The 16,249-nt window shown below is 38.1% G+C and overlaps 1 protein-coding gene across 3 annotated transcripts in view; it reads left to right on the forward strand.

Annotated features, from left to right (window-relative positions):
- The window catches only part of mettl25 (methyltransferase like 25), an 83,720-nt gene extending 77,723 nt beyond the window's left edge, over positions 1-5,997 (forward strand). For 2 of the 3 annotated variants that reach the window (XM_059978406.1, XM_059978407.1), the window contains exons 10-12: positions 1,103-1,177; positions 3,593-3,664; positions 4,136-5,997. In XM_059978406.1, coding sequence (XP_059834389.1) covers positions 1,103-1,177; positions 3,593-3,664; positions 4,136-4,222 — 234 coding nt within the window. In that variant the 3' untranslated portion in view covers positions 4,223-5,997. Of the gene's footprint in view, positions 1-1,076; positions 1,178-3,592; positions 3,727-4,135 lie in introns of those variants that run through there. The other variant, XR_009513739.1, reaches the window with a different exon arrangement.
- The last annotated feature ends 10,252 nt before the right edge of the window (positions 5,998-16,249 follow it).

Consider the following 16,249-nt stretch of genomic DNA (forward strand, 5'->3'; position numbering starts at 1 on the left):
ATAAGTACTTTGTTAATAAGTCTACTTTGACTTTTGACTTTCAATTAAAGGTAGATGGAGCTGAGTCCATGGGGTGATCAGCTCTGATATCAATGAGTGGCAGAGCAGGCTCAAAGGATAGGTCTACTCCTGCTTCTATGTCTATGTCTATCTTCTAAATGCAGAGGCTACCAATGAACGTCTCATATTAGTTCTCACTTCAATAAAATGCTGATTTAAAAATCCATGTGCTTATCTCCTTAATTGTTTGAGGAATGAAAAATTAATGCCTTACAAAAAATACTTATTTTTCAGTTGGCACTACAGCATCTGTAACCTATGGGGACTCCTCCATGTTAATAACTGTTTCTTTTTTATACTATAGTCTTATTTAGGATTGAGTCTTTATAAGTGCAGTCAATGGGCCAAATGGCCTAATTCTGCTCCAATATCTTATGGTCTTTATAAGGTGCATTTGAATTTGTGTTTTTTACAATAAAAAAGAACCTTAGGATGTTTTAGTTTAAATGGTTTTGACATGTTTAAATATTCATTCAGTTATTCTTTCTTGCTGGCAAGGATATGCTTAAATCTAGTTGTGCAAGATGATGTTCCACATAATTAGTCAAAGTAAAGATACTGAAAACCAGCACTTTAATGTGATATATCTTTCATGAGTGCATTCACAAACACTGACTGCAGCAAAATAAATGCCATCTAAACTATGAATCTAAGTAAAATTACTTGACAAAGTTAAAGGAAACTGTCCAGTTTGTTACTTGCCCAGGCAATAATTAAAGATTGTTCAAGGAAGTAATGTCTCTCTCAATATAAGTTGACGTAAACCGTTGTCTGTTATGTCTTGCATGACTCAGTGTGGCAGATCTGGCACCACAGAAAGGAAGGCATGTCTGCAAGGGCTTATTTGACCTCAACCAAATCAAATTGCTTAAGTAGCAAGCTTTTAGCCAAAGCTTTGTATCATTTTCTGTATGGGGTATGCCAATTCCATATTGTAACAATTGTACTTTGACAGGTATGTTTATGACATTAACTGGACCAATTCCAGTTGATCACATGGTTATAATTGTGCTTAGATGTGTGGCTTTTTCCCATTTTTCAGATGTCGGACAGTTTAATACAAGGTTATTATGACAGATTCATACCCCGATTGAAAGAATTGGAAGCATTTAACCTGGTAAGCTTTGGGGAATAAAGGCTTTGCACACATGAAATAAAGGAGATCTGCTCACTCCATACAGAATACACACTTATCACAGTTAACCTGACAGTATACAAAACAGATTTTTTACTGATAGCAGTATTTTAAAACCCTGTATAAAATCTAATGGCCAAATTGACAATAATGTGAACTTATTAAATGAAAAGTGTAATGCTCAAAACGGGTGGTGGGGTAGAGATACGTCTCTACCAAAGGAGATGTAGGTGTTCCTTCCTATCACCAGCCTGCAGATCACCTTTGGGCAAGGTGTAGCACCTGCTTAGCCCCTGATCAGGGTCACATGAAGCCATCTGAGCAGGTACTGGATTGTCGTATGAGCATCTGGTGTATATCACAAGTGGTGGTTATGTGACCACTGATGCCAGGCAATACTCTGGAGTATTGATGATGACTGTGATCATCCATCTTGTAAAACATGGCAAAGGCAAGCCACTTCTGTAGAAAAATTTGCCAAGAACAATCAAAGACCATGATCACCCATATCTTATGATGAATGCTCAAAAATGAGATGTGGGCTAGAATAATATTTTGGATTCATTGAATAGCTCAGTGCCGGTATGGCTCTTCTTCAACAATGAATTTCAGCTATTAATTCAAAAGAAACTTTGCATTATCATGACTCATTTCTTACTTGAATCAGTTTATACTTTAAGATTGAAAGTTGCAGAGGTTGAATATCGAGTGAATTTTGACCAAGCAAAAATTAAGCATGGGTCCAAGATAAAGATGCTGTAGTTTGACTGATAATTGAAAGAGGTTTTGCAGTTGTGTGTGCATAATAAGGAAAAATCATATTGGCTATCCAAGTTATATCTGCATTGAGAATGCTGATATTGGGTGCCGTAAGTCAGAAAATCAAGGAAGTATTTTAATCTCTGATGCAGATGTCTGTCATAGTAATCAGAACAAAAACAAAATTCAACCAGAAAATGTATTCCTTTAATTCAGTAGACAGTGGATGTTTTCACAACTGCCACATTGTTGATAGATGAATTTGTAATTAAAGGAATTGAAGAGAGATTCAGTTTGGCTTACCTTAAATTTCTTAAAGTACAATCCAGATTCATTTCATAATTCAAGTGTAAATTTACTTTTACCTCCAATATTGCTTTGTTGTGTTGTTAACTTTTCAGGAATGAAAACGTCTCAATATTTAGTTTTACTAAATGTCTATAGCAATATAAATTCAAAAATGCAAAGCAAAAATTCAAGAAAATATATTAGGAAAGGGAATAGCTACTGTTATCTGAACTACTTAGCCATTCATTAAAATCATGTTGAAATTCCACAATTCCATTTTCCAGCGTGATCCACATATTATCAGATTACCTTAAGGTCAGAAATCTACCAGTTTCTGTTTGGCATGAACAAAATGACTGAGCTTCCATGGCTCTCAAGGGTAGAGAATTCTAAAGGTTAACTGCACTCTGAGTAACGATATCTTTGTTCATCTGAGGCTTCCACTTCCTCTCAAATTGTGCCTTTTGTCCATGATTCCACAGTCAGGGGAACAACCTTGCTATATCTAATCTGTCAAGCCATTTAGGAATTTTTTAAGTTTCCATGAGATTTCTGCTCATTCTTCCATATATTCCCAGTCCACTCATTGACTTCTTTTGCAACAAAAGCATCATCTCTGGAACAATTCTAATGAACCTTTGCTATGGCAAATACAACCCTTCATACGGCTGCTACTTAATGGCCCGTGCTCAATACAGTTGCAAATTGCTTTTGAAATACTGGTTTATAAATTACTTCTGATGCTCAGTTACAGAATTTTTTACCTCAATGTGTCTTAATACAGCAAGCAATATTACAGAGTTGGATGTCATCACAAAACAGTGCAGAGATCCATACTGGTGCCTTAGAGTTCTATAACTACTTTCCAGAGAGCATTTAAACAGCTATGCTTCAATGCTTGACTGCAAGATTGTGTTTGCAATTTAGTTGGCAGTCAGTCTGAAGTGTCCCACAAAAAGCATGCTGTGTCTTCTGGTAAAACATATTGTGTCCTATATTTTCTAAAACTATGTGTTAATTAGAGCAAGAAAAAGGAAGAAGTTATTTTCTCTTATAATGTGTTGGCATATTTATGTATAGTGTACTTAATTAACTTTTGCTGAGGTCTGCTTGATGCTAGAATACCTTGGAATTCCAAAATATTATATTGACATAAGAATCTATGCCATGTGAGTGGAAGTTATGGATCTCATTAAAAATACATTCTATAAGTGCAATTAAGTACAGCTGTTAAAATAGATTAATAATTAAAATTATTAAATATATTATGCAACCTAGGTATCTAAGGACTACTTACTTAAAATCTACTTAAACATATAATTAGAACTGTTTTCTGTATTTTTCTTTCAGCTGAAGGTAGCCTTAGCCCCTTGCATAGAAGGTTTAATACTTTTGGATCGACTTTGCTATCTCAAGGAGCAGGTAATTCTCTCTCACTGGGTGGTTAACATGAGTAATTCATTTGCCAAAGATGCCATGGCCATAATGCAATTTTAGAAAATGCAGTATTGTATTCCTTTCAATTGATCTGCATAACTTTTCACCCTTTAAAATATATGGTTAACAGATGTTCTTTATACTTGAAATGTTTACATTGTTTATCCCACTTAAATAAAAACTGCCACTTAAAATACAAATTTTAGACGGAAGACAGCGTGTAATCTTTTTGAAAGATATACTTTAAAATGTCAAGGTTTAAGCAGAACAAAATCATAAATTACCTTAATCAAACAAATTATTTACACATGGCAAATTCTGAAATTATAATATGACTTTATAATTACAGAGGCAATTGTAAATCGGGAAGCACACATGTATTCAATGAAAACCAGCAATTCTTTTGCTGAAACTTTTTTAATGATTCTAACTGATTTCTAATACTATCCTTTTCAGGAAAATGTGGCATGGTCATTGCTTGTCCAGCTCTTTGATCCTGTAAAGTCCCCGAGATGTTACGCAGTAATTGGAGTGAAAAAGTAGAACCATTCCAAAATTTAATTGTATTATTGATATGTTTTATACTGTGCTTTTTCATTTTTCCATTTAAATTCACGCTTTTAAGAGTTACTAATTTTACCTGATGTTCTTCAGACTGCTGATTAAACTTTTATTTTCACTGGTACATTTATGACAATTTAATAAACAGATGAAACACATTTGAATGGATAAGTTGTTATATCATGTTACATTTCTTGGCAAGATTTCCACACCCAATGGAGCAGATGTATTAAAAAATAAATAAGTCTGGGGTGAAAAATGAAGTTTTTCAATTGTATAGTTGTCGATAATTCTGTGTAACTAGAAATGGATAATTATACTTTCTTGATGGAAAATGAAATCAGATGTAATTGCACGCACATCTATTTTCAGTGACCATAGAATGGTGAAGACTGAAGATTTGTTAAAATGATCCTCTGATATATTTAAAAGTTGGAGTAACATTATAGAATTTATAGGTTTTACTGGCAGTGGAGTGGCTGGGTGAGGATCAAGTAAGAGCAAGAGAATGCCATGCAGCAGTGTCCAAAGAGCATAATAAGCACATTTCCGTTAGGAACTGAAGTGGGCAGCAAGGTCCTTCAAGCCTGCTGTGTCATGCATCAAGATCGCAAAGTGCTACAGATGTACAGTGGAGAGCATTCTGACTGGCTGCATCACCGTCTGGTGTGGGGGTGGGGGGGCCACTGCACAGGATCGAAATAAGCTGCAGAATGTTGTAAGCTCAGCCAGCTCCATCATGAGTACTGGTCTCCATAGTAAGAAGGACATCATCGAGGAGCAACGCCTCGAAAAGGTGGTGTCCATCAGTAAAGACCCCCATCGCCCATGTCATGCCTTTTTCTCAATACTACTATCAGGTAGGAGGTATAGAAGCGAGAAAACACACACTCAACGATTCAGGAACAGCTTCTTCCCCTGTGCCATCTGATTTCTGAATGGACATTAAACCCATGAACACTGTCTCACTATATTTTTATTTCTATTTTTGCACTACTTATATACTCAATGTATATGACTAATATACACTGCTCAGGCTTCCAGCTGGGTGCAGAATCAGAATCAGGTTTATTATCACTGGCATGTGTCATGAAATTTGTTAACTTAGCAGGAGCAGTTCAATGAGATACATAATAATATAGAATGAAAGAAAGAAAATAAATAAACTGCAGGAAGTATATTTATTTATATTGATTAGATTAAAATAGTGTGAAAACAGAAATAACATATATTTTTAAAAAGGCAGAGTTCATGGGTTCAATGCCCTTTTAGGAATCATATGACAGAGGGGAAGAAGCTGTTTGCGAATCGCCGAGTGTGTGCCTTCAGGTTTCTGTGCCTCCTTCCTGACAGTAACAATGAGAAATGGGCCTGCCCTGGGTAATGGACGTCACCTTTCTGAGGCACCACTCCTTGAAGACCTCTTGGGTACTATGGAGGCTGGTACCCAAGATGGAGCTGACTAATTTTCTTGTGGTCCTGTGCAGTAGCACCCCTGTACCAGGCAGTGATGTAGCCTGTCAGAATGTTCTTCCCGGTACAACTATAGAAGTTTTTGAGTGTTTCAGTTGACAAACCAGATCTCTTCAAACTCCTCATGAAATATAGTTACTGTCTTGCCGCCTTTATAGCTGCTTCGATATGTTGGGACCAGGTTAGATCCTTAGAGATCTTGACACGTAGGAACTTGAAGTTGCTCACTCCCTCCACTTCTGATCCCTCTCTGAGGATTGGATCGTGATCCCTCATCATATCCTTTCTGAAGTCTACAATTAGCTCTTTAGTCTTACTGACACTGACTGCAAGCTTGTTGCTGCAACACCACTCAAATAGCTGATATATCTCACTCCTGTACACCCTCTCATCTCCACCTGATGTTCTACCAACAATGGTTGTACAATCATCAGATTTATAGATGATATTTGAACTATAACTAGCCGCAGAGAATGGATATAGAGAGAGTAGAGCAGTGGGCTAAGCACGCAACCCTGAGGTACGCCAGTGTCGATCATCAACAAGGACAGATGTTATCACCAATCTGCACAGATTGTGGTCTTCCAGTTAGAAAACTGAGGATCGGATTGCAGAGGCCCAGGTTCTATAGCTTATCGATCAGGATTGATGGTGTTAAAATGCTGAGCTATAGTCAACAAGCAACGAATAGGTATTGATTATAACCGACATTTCCATGACAAATTCTGCCATCTTCGGTGATGATGCCAGGGTATATCTAGACTGGTGGTATTTGTACCCCAGTAGTCCATCCCTCCTGATTGGTTAGTCCTCATACAATCAGGTTTCCACTTTCTCATCTTGTTTACAATCAAATTCCAGTTCTTACTTTGAGTGAGACCTTTATCTTTGTTAAAATTCTTTTCCTCTAGTTTTACTTCAATGACTTCCTGTAACAGGCAATACTAAAAGCTATTGGTGCGGCACAGTAGTTTTCGGAGTGAGGATTGTTGCAATCAGATAAAAGTGGATTCAAAAATATCAGGATATGGGTGGGTGAAACAGGTTATGTGTGAGTTAGGGACATCAGTGAGATTTTCTGGAAATGGGGTTTTAGGAGGTCTTAGGAGATGAGAGCAGTTGGACCTAATCAAAGCATCAGAGGCTGGAGAACACATTTGTTTTTCCTCTCTAAAATGATTTCAGTAAGTACCACTACGCCAAGAATCTGTCCTTTTTGCCACCTCTTTCATTAATTGCAAAGCATTTTGGGATGCAAGTCATTTTTATATCCTGCCAGGATTTTCAGGTCTTCTTCCAGTTACAGTGGATGATTTAAGTAACCAACTACATCTCCAAATAGTGGGTGACACCAACATTACTGAACTCCTGCCTCAGCAAGGACCTGGACCCATTGTAATTTGCCTGTCGTCACAATAGGTCAACGACAGACACAATCTCCATGGCTCTTCACACAGCTTTAGACCACCTAGACAACACAAACATCTATGTCAGGATGCTGTTCATCGACTATAAACTCAGCTTTTAATACCATCATTCCCACAATCCTGATTGAGAAGTTGCGGAACCTGGGCCTCTGTACCTCCCTCTGTAATTGGATCCTCGACTTCCTAATTGGAAGACAACAGTTTGTGTGGATTGGTGATAACATCTCCTCCCCGCTGATGATGAACACTGGCGTACATCAGGGGTGTGTGCTTAGCCCACTGCTCTACTCTCTATATACACATGACTGTGAGGCTAGGCATTGCTCAAATACCATCTATAAATTTGCTGATGATACAACCATTGTTGGTAGAATCTCAGATGGTGACGAGAGGGCGTACAGGAGTGAGATACGCCAACTAGTGGAGTGGTGTCACAACAACAACCTGGCATTCAACATCAGTAAGATGAAAGAGCTGATTGTGGATTTCAGGTAGGGTAAGATGAAGGAACACATACCAATCCTCATAGAGGGATTATAAGTGGAGAGATTGAGCAGCTTCAAGTTCCTGGGTGTCAAGATCTCTGAGGATCTAACCTGGTCCGAACACATTGATATAGTTATAAAGAAGGCAAGACAGCAGCTATTCTTTATTAGGAGTTTGAAGTGATTTGGCATGTCAACAAGTACATTCAAAATCTTCTATGGTTGTACCATGGAGAGCATTCTGACAGGCTGCATCACTGTCTGGTATGGAAGGGCTTCTGCACAGGACTGAAAGAAGCTGCAGAAGGTTGTAAATCTAATCAGTTCTATCTTGGGCACTAGCCTGCAAAGTACCCAGGACATATTCAGGGAGTGGTGACTCGGAAAGGCAGCATCCATTATTAAAACTGTCCAGCACCCAGGGCATGCCCTTTTCTCACTGTTACCATCAGGTAGGAGATACAGAAGCCTGAAGGCACACACTGTGCAATTCAAGAACAGCTTCTTCCCTCTGCCATCTAATTCCTGAATGGACTTTGAAGCTTTGGACACTACCTCACTTTTTTAATATGCAGTATTTCTGTTTTTGCACATTTTTTAATAATCTGTTCAATATACATAATTGATTTACTTGTTTATTTGTTATTATGTTTTATTTATTATCTTTTTTCTCTCTGCTAGATTATGTATTGCATTGAACTGCTGCTGCTAAGTTCACAAATTTCATGTCACATGCCGGTGATAATAAACCTGATTCTGATTCTGATTCATTAAAGCCAGAAGTGGGACAACTGGGGCCCTTTTTCAGAATTTTAAAAAGTACCTACCTGTATATAATTGTTTCTTTACCATTGATGCAATCAGGTTCAGCAATAAGCCCATTGTTTTTGGATGTATATTTTCTGCAGCTTGCTGGAGTATTTTTAAAGAGTTTGAGCCCTTAGGTCTGCCTGCTTTTCAAATTGTTCAGTCTAAGTGCCATCTCCAATGCTGATCCAAATGTGTTTTACCTTACATGACATGGCTTTAAATAGTCTCATTTCTTTATCTCTCCCAAATTGGTGAATCTGTCATGATTTCTGATTCTCTGCAATGTACACAACACAGTTAATAAAGTTCATGTTCTTTTGCAAGACGATTTAAGAATGGAGTTATTCAAGGAATGATTGGAAGTTGATTCAATAGTATTTATTTGTAACTTTTCTTTCACTGGTTCTTTTGTATGTCTGAAATAGCAAAATACAAAAAGCACACGTTAAATCTTGCTTATACTGATGTTTATAATGTTGAATTTCTTCAGGGCAAAAAGATAGATATTTGGAAATAAAGTACATGTGTGTGCGAAAGAGAATTGTAAAGCAGAGAGAGGCAATGTTTAAGAAAATGAATAATAGGAGTAGAGACATGCCCACAATGAACATCTTGGGGCCATCTTACAAATTATGGTGCCTGTTACCAATTTAACTGTGATGTTATTTATGATATTTATTATGATATTTTCTCAGAATGTACTACCTACAATCCTGTGATTATCCTGTGGGATACTAGCAAAAAAAAGGTCACATTCTTAATTTTCTCAATTGAGGTATTAAATATTCTTTTATTTTTGTTAAACTAATGCAGAGGAATTTAAACATCCTCTTAAAGGATTGTTATTTATTCTAACAGTACTTCTCGCTACTGCCTGTAAAGAGTGTGTATGTCCTCCCCAGGACTGAATGGGTCTCCTCCGGGTGCTCTTGTTTCCTCCCACTGTCCAAAGACATACAAGTTGGTAGGATAATTGGTCACTGTAAATTGTCCAGTCTTTAGATTAAGATTAAATCGGGGTTCATTGGAAGAGCCTATTCCATGTTGTATCTCAATAAATAAATCAAATATTTGTCAATGGTCTTAATAAACAGCCATCAGCTTCTTCCTGCAAGGAAATTAATATTCTATGTCATTAAACCTTGCATGGTAATTACAAGCTGAGTAAAACCTGTGTATCTCTGCCCATGTGAAAACATTACATCTTAATTATAGCTGTATGCACAGAGAAATATTCACTGTCCTCCAGGCATATTTAGACTTGTTTGTGGTTATTATTTAAAATACATATCCAAGAATTTGCTCCAAAGAACAAAGTTCAAAATGAATTTATTATCAAATTACATATATCTCACCTTGAGATTTATTTTCTTGCAGGTATTCATATTAGAACAAAGAATTACTATAGAATCAATGAAAAAAACTACACACAAGTAAAGATTGACAAACAACCACTGTGCAAAACAAGACCAACTGGGCAAATACCAAAAGAAATGGTAAATTCAGGATAGGAAAGAGACTGAGTAACCACTTTTGATGATCAGTTCTTACCTACGCCTGATGCATCAGTTTATGAGTATAACTTGTTCGTGTGTTTCTGGTCTTCAAAAATATTTTACTACAAACTAAAATGATAGTTATACTTTGAGATTTTCTGAACAGGCGTTCAGATATGTTATCAATGGAAAACTGATGTTTTCAAGGTTAGATGTACGTTCGTATTCTTGAAATAAATTCAGTGGTTGAGGTGGGCACATTAGTAACATTTAAAAACCATTCATGGATAGGAGAGGTTGAGAGGTCTACGTGCCAAATGAAGGCAGATGGCACTCGCTTGTTGGGAAACGCAGTTGGCATAGACTAGTGTTTCCATGCCATTTATGTCTTTGATTCTAGTGCAGCACATAAACTGTATTTTGTAACAGTAAACTAGATCTGTTTACAGTGTTATTTCCAATAAGCTATTAATTGTTTAAAGCATGGATAAGTGCAAATATTTTAAGGGGATACTAAGTAAAAGTTAAAAGTAGAGTTTATTATTAAAATACATATATGTTAACACATACAACCCTGAGATTCATTTTCCTGCAGGCATACTCAGCAAATCTATAGAATATTTACTATAACAGGATCAATGAAAGATCATCTAGAGTGTGAAAGATGGCAATAAATAACGAGAACATAAGATAGTGAGATGAAGTCCTTAAAGTGAGACCATTGGTTGTGGGAAACATCTCATTGATGGATAACTGAGTGTAGTTATCCCCTTTTATTCAATAGCCTGATGGTTGTAGGGTAGTAACTGTTCTTGAAACTGGTGGTGCAAGTTCTGAGGCTGTTGTACCTTCTACCTGATGGCACAGCGAGGTGTAGCAATATCGAAGGAATTCATCCAACAAATAACTTGCAGGATTAACATCCTCTAAATCTTTACAATCACTGATGTTGGAGTAATTAAGTTTTGTAATTGGATGGTTGAAATATTTTTACTCAGAGAAAGAAAACAATCTCTACAGAACACTTACATGATTATAGAACATCGAGAAGCATTCTAGAACTTAACAAAAATCTTTTAAGTTAACATAATGTTCGTAACATAGCAACAATTCACTGAACTTGTGATTAGGAATCAGGACAAGACAATGTCTGTTATGCCACTGATCCTTCAGGCAGCAATGAAGGTCTTCCATCCCTGTCCATACCGTTACACACAAATGTAGAAGGATTCTTTATTGCTGTTTCTGTAACAATTTCTTTTGACCAGTCAGGGTTGTTAGTCCTAAGCTGAACCCCCAAACCTAGAAGACTGGTGAAGTACTCCTAGTCTGGACTCCACTCTTTGACCTGTTTGGTATGGGTGACTCTACCAAGAGCCAAAGCATAAAGCCCTGACTCCAAACTGCATAGTTCTGTGGTCATTGAGGCAAGCAAGCCTCCAAACGATATAACAAATTTGTGGTTCTCTTGGAGAAATCCAGAATCAGAATCAGGTTTATTATCACTGACATTTGGTTGTTTTGTACCTGCAGTACAGTACAAGACAAAAAAATCACCATAAGTTACAATAAAAAAGTAAATTAGTGCTAAAGAGGAATGGGAAGGTGTCGAGATTAATAATTCAGAGAGAAGAGTGTAAATACCACAAAAACAGTTGGGAAATTAAGTGAAAAGATTAGGTGTTGATAAAGGTGACTGAAATTTCTGGGTTGTTTTGAAAACTCAACCACTTCATTAATGTCATAACAATAAAACCTCATGCATTTTGTAACTGGATTCAGAATAACAAATTTACATCCAGTTTAATTGTCCCTGCAGAGGCCTCTTCACCGATACCTAGTGACCATAAGACCATAAGATATAGAAGCAGAATTAGGCCATTTGGCCCATCAATTCTGCACTCCCATTTCATCATGGCTGATCCATTTTCCATCTCAGCCCCAATCTTCTGCCTTCTCCTGGGCTTCTGCTGAAATTGCAAAGAGCAGCGGCCTGATACTATGTTTAGCAAACCCTGAACTGGAATCAGTATCTCGGACTCCTCATGAACCAACTTTAGGTACATGCTGTCCTAACAATTGGACAAATATACTGAAAGTAGGAGCAGAGCAATTTATCAAAAAGGAAATGGCCATGAAAAACGCTATACAGCCTCATGGCATTTGTTGAAGTATGGACAAAGAAGGCTCCTCCGTCAGCAATAGATTAAGTACTTGAGCAGTTCTTGAGATGGGGTTTATCAAAAGCACAGAGATCATAAACACTAGAGTCCACAGATGCTGGAACTCCAAAGCAATGCACTGAAAATGCTGGAGGAACTCAGCAGGTCAGGTACCATTTATGAACCATGAACAGATAGTCGATATTTTGGGCTGAGACCCTTCTTCAGGACTGAGAAGGAAGGGGGAAGATGCTGGTATAAAAAATGTGGGGGGGGGGGGGGAGTGAGGAAGCTCGGTGGAAGGTGACAGGTGAAGCCAGATGGATGGGAAAGGTTAAGGGCTGGAGAAGAAGGAATATGATATGAGAGGAGAGTGGACGATAGGAGAACTAGAAGGAGGAGGCGACCCAGGAAGAAGTAATAGGCAGGTGAGAAGAGGTAAAAGGTGTGAGTGGGTGTTGGAAAGGCAAAATTGATATTCATGCCATCAGGCACAGAGATTGTGCACGTTGAGATTTCGATGTTCACCAGTCACTTTGGAACACCTCAGCTGACAAAACTGTCTAACTCATGATTCGTTCCAATTGATATCAAGAATTGGCTTGTAGACCAGATATCATCATGGTGAGAAATCTGAAAATGTATCTTCCAGCACGAACCATGCAAGGGGAATTTTAAAAACAGGGCAAATCCGATTGACCAATTCTGATACCAGTCTTCTCTCAGCCACCAACAGACTAATGAAATATAATGTTATTTGTGCTAAGAAGTAATGCTACCTAATATTCTTCTGGCTATTGTTCACTTTAGCTTTGGGTTTGGTTAGCTTCTGACTCCATTACAATCTTGGTCTACGTATTGGGAAAGGCAAGGGTTTCTATCCTGGTTTATTAAGTCAGTTTTAGACTGAACTCCATGGGAAACAAGAACATTGTTATCAGTGGCCAATCCTCTCACCCCTAGGACATCACTGGAGGAATTCCCTAAGGCTATGCCATGACCTAGCCTGCAAGCTCACCAAGGAAATCGCTGTCAGCTTATCAGAGGCAATTTGGCATGGGAAATAAATAAAACCATGGACACAGGAGCAGAATTAGGCCATTCAGCCCATCATGACTGCTCCGTCATTCCATCATGGCTGGTTATTATCCTTCTCTGCTCCATTCTCCTGTCATTATCAGCTACAACTATATCCCATGACTATATGAAAAGTAATGCATAAATTCTCACAGCAGCAGTAAGATAAAAACTTATTTATTTACTTATTGAGATAGAGCAAGGAATGGGCTCTTTAGGCCCTTCGAGCTGTGGCACCCAGCAATCCCCTGATTTAATCCTAGCCTAACTGTGGGACAATTTATAATGATCAGTTAACCTATCAACTGAATTGTGTCTGGAAAGAGGAGCACCCGGAGGAAACCTGCACGGTTATGGAGAGAAAAAACAAACAGCTTGCACGCAAGCGCAGGAATCAAATCATCAGAGGCTGCATTCTTCATTAGGAAACACATTTCCATATTTCAGAAAACATTCTCCTTTCTGTAAGGTCAGGAGGAGGACAGAAAACTCTACACTTGCCAAATGAGTGCAGATTCTCTAACACTTAAGAAGGTTCCTTTAAGATCTACCACAAAGCTGTATGCTGAATTTGCCAGTGGGGACCAGACTAACGGTGTTTAGCTTGAGCAACTCAGATATAGAATAAAATATGTCTTCTTTGGGGGGGGGGGGGGGAATTGGATAGGGAGTGTCCTTTATAAACAAGTGAACTAAGGCTTAGTGTTAAGATCCTGGCTGCCTGACCTGGGCTAAATTTGGACTAAGTAGATGGGTCAGGTTGGATAAGACTTCAGGTTTAGGCTGATTCAAATTGACTACAATCAGGTCAGGCTTTTATTTTATACTGGAGGAAATCTCCACACCCAAATATGCTCAGTATTTCTTACCAGCTTTATGCTTTGTAGTTTTCAGATGATATTTCTTCATTTACATGGTCACTTTGTGAGTGCTTTATCGTTATTGAGAAGGGGGGCAAATTCAATCAAGTGTTTTTGCATTAAATTTTAACATGAGGCCAAATCAATATAAATGCATTTATTATTTTATGACTCAAAGGTCATTGTCATCTGGCACAGGCAGAGCAGAAATATTAACTTTTCAATAATGGAGCAAGATTTGCTGATTAAAAATGTAAGAGCACGTGAAATACTTCATGGGTGTGTCATTGGTTCCGAAATAAGCCTTTATTTAAAGGAGGCACTGGTAATATTGCATATGATCCTTTTTTAGTAACTAAGGCAAGGCTTATCTAATGCAAGTTTATTTTCTCACATTTCCACCAACTCCTCCCACTGGGTGAAATTTACAGTGACCAATGAATTTACCCACCTGTACACTCTCGGAGTGTGGGAGGAAACCAGAGAACCCAAAGGAAACCCCACCATCACTGGCAGGAAGAGGTTAGAATCGAACCCAAAGTCCTGGAGCTGTGAAGGTACAGCTTCAACTCTGCCACAGTGCCACTCTCTAGAATGCCACAGGCAGACTTCAGCAAAATTCTCCGATTTTGACTGTCACCCAGAATATCTTGTGTGCTCATATAAGGGGGTGCAAGGTGCTGAGAGACCACCATAATGAATATGGATAAATTTTTAAATCGGCAGAAACAGTCATGACAGATTTTCAAGTGTATCTGTTGTTATGTTTTGTTACTTCAAAATATGAAACTAATTCAAATAAAGACACAGGAGTCAAAATGCAGGTCTAACTTTGAATTTACTTTCAGCGAGGTGAGCACATATCACACTACCGGTTGCGCGATGATGCGTGCAATTCACATATTTATACATATAACCTGTAATTAATTATTTGGAGGAACAAGAATACTTAATTGACATATATATATATATATATATATACATACACACACACACACACACACACACACACAAGAGTACGCAAATATTATTGAAATATTAAATGCGCAACATCTTTCATTACTGACACTCAATAATTTTAGGGTAATTAGGAAAATAAAAATGACAGGAATTGGAGCCCATGAGTGTCTATTGAAGCACCATTGACCTTGCTTAAAGGCTGTTTAAGTGGATTTGTTACTGAGAGGATAGGGCAACTATTTTGATCTTCCCCGTGGGATGATAGTGCAACTTTTCAAGCAACATTATGTGCAGAATCACAGGTATGGTAGAAAAGGAAGTTGTCAAAGTGTGACTATGCAAAGTACCTGTTTCTAGGTGTGTGTGACTGTCACAATCTGCCACTCATCGGTCTGCTTCACATTCAAGTGCCAATTCCTCACACAGTCTGAAGTTCATTTCTTCTGTTCGGCATATCATGGAAGTATATTGCAGTTTACACACTTTCACACCGATCTCTACATCAGCCTTCAAACATATGGTAACACACACACAATACTGAAGGAACTCAGCGGGTCAGTCAGCATCTATGGAAATGCATAAACAGTTGACGTTTTGGGCTGAGACCCTTCTTAAAGATTGAAATAGAAAGGGGCAGAATAAATGGGGGGAGGGGCAGCAGGAGAGCTAGAAGGTGATAGATGAAGCCAGGTGGGTAGGAAAGGTAAAAGGCTGGAGAAGAAGAAATGTGATAGGAGAGGAGTGTGGACCATAAGAGAAAGGGAAGGAGGAGGGGACCCAGGACGAAGTGGTAGACAGGTGAGGAGAGGTAAAAGACCAGAGCGGGGAATATCAAACATATGGTTTTGGTAGCTCAACCTTCATCAATGGTTCATAGTCAATAGCGGTACAAAACACAGGTCAGATTCATATCTGATTGACATAAATTAATTTTTACTTTGAAAAATGAAAAAATGTGACAGTCTGAAATCATTGTCACTGTGAAATTAGAGGAGAGATTATAGCTTTAGCCACTGCCTGTACAGCAGTCACACAGTTCACTTGTAAACTACACACAGAGTTGCATGAAAGATTATGAAGGTGTAAATCAAAGTCAAAAAGTAATTATGAAGTAATCTGCAAAATCCTCGTCACCCCTCCCACATATCAGTAGGAGCAATGAACTGAGAGACCACACAAGTCACTTGCACCGTGGGAGTGGGATATCTTATCATCTGTTGGGTTGGCAATAATGTGTATCTTATCTCTTACTGTATCCC

The sequence above is a fragment of the Hypanus sabinus genome, chromosome 8, assembly GCF_030144855.1.
Source record: "Hypanus sabinus isolate sHypSab1 chromosome 8, sHypSab1.hap1, whole genome shotgun sequence".
Classification (NCBI taxonomy): Eukaryota; Metazoa; Chordata; class Chondrichthyes; order Myliobatiformes; family Dasyatidae; genus Hypanus; species Hypanus sabinus.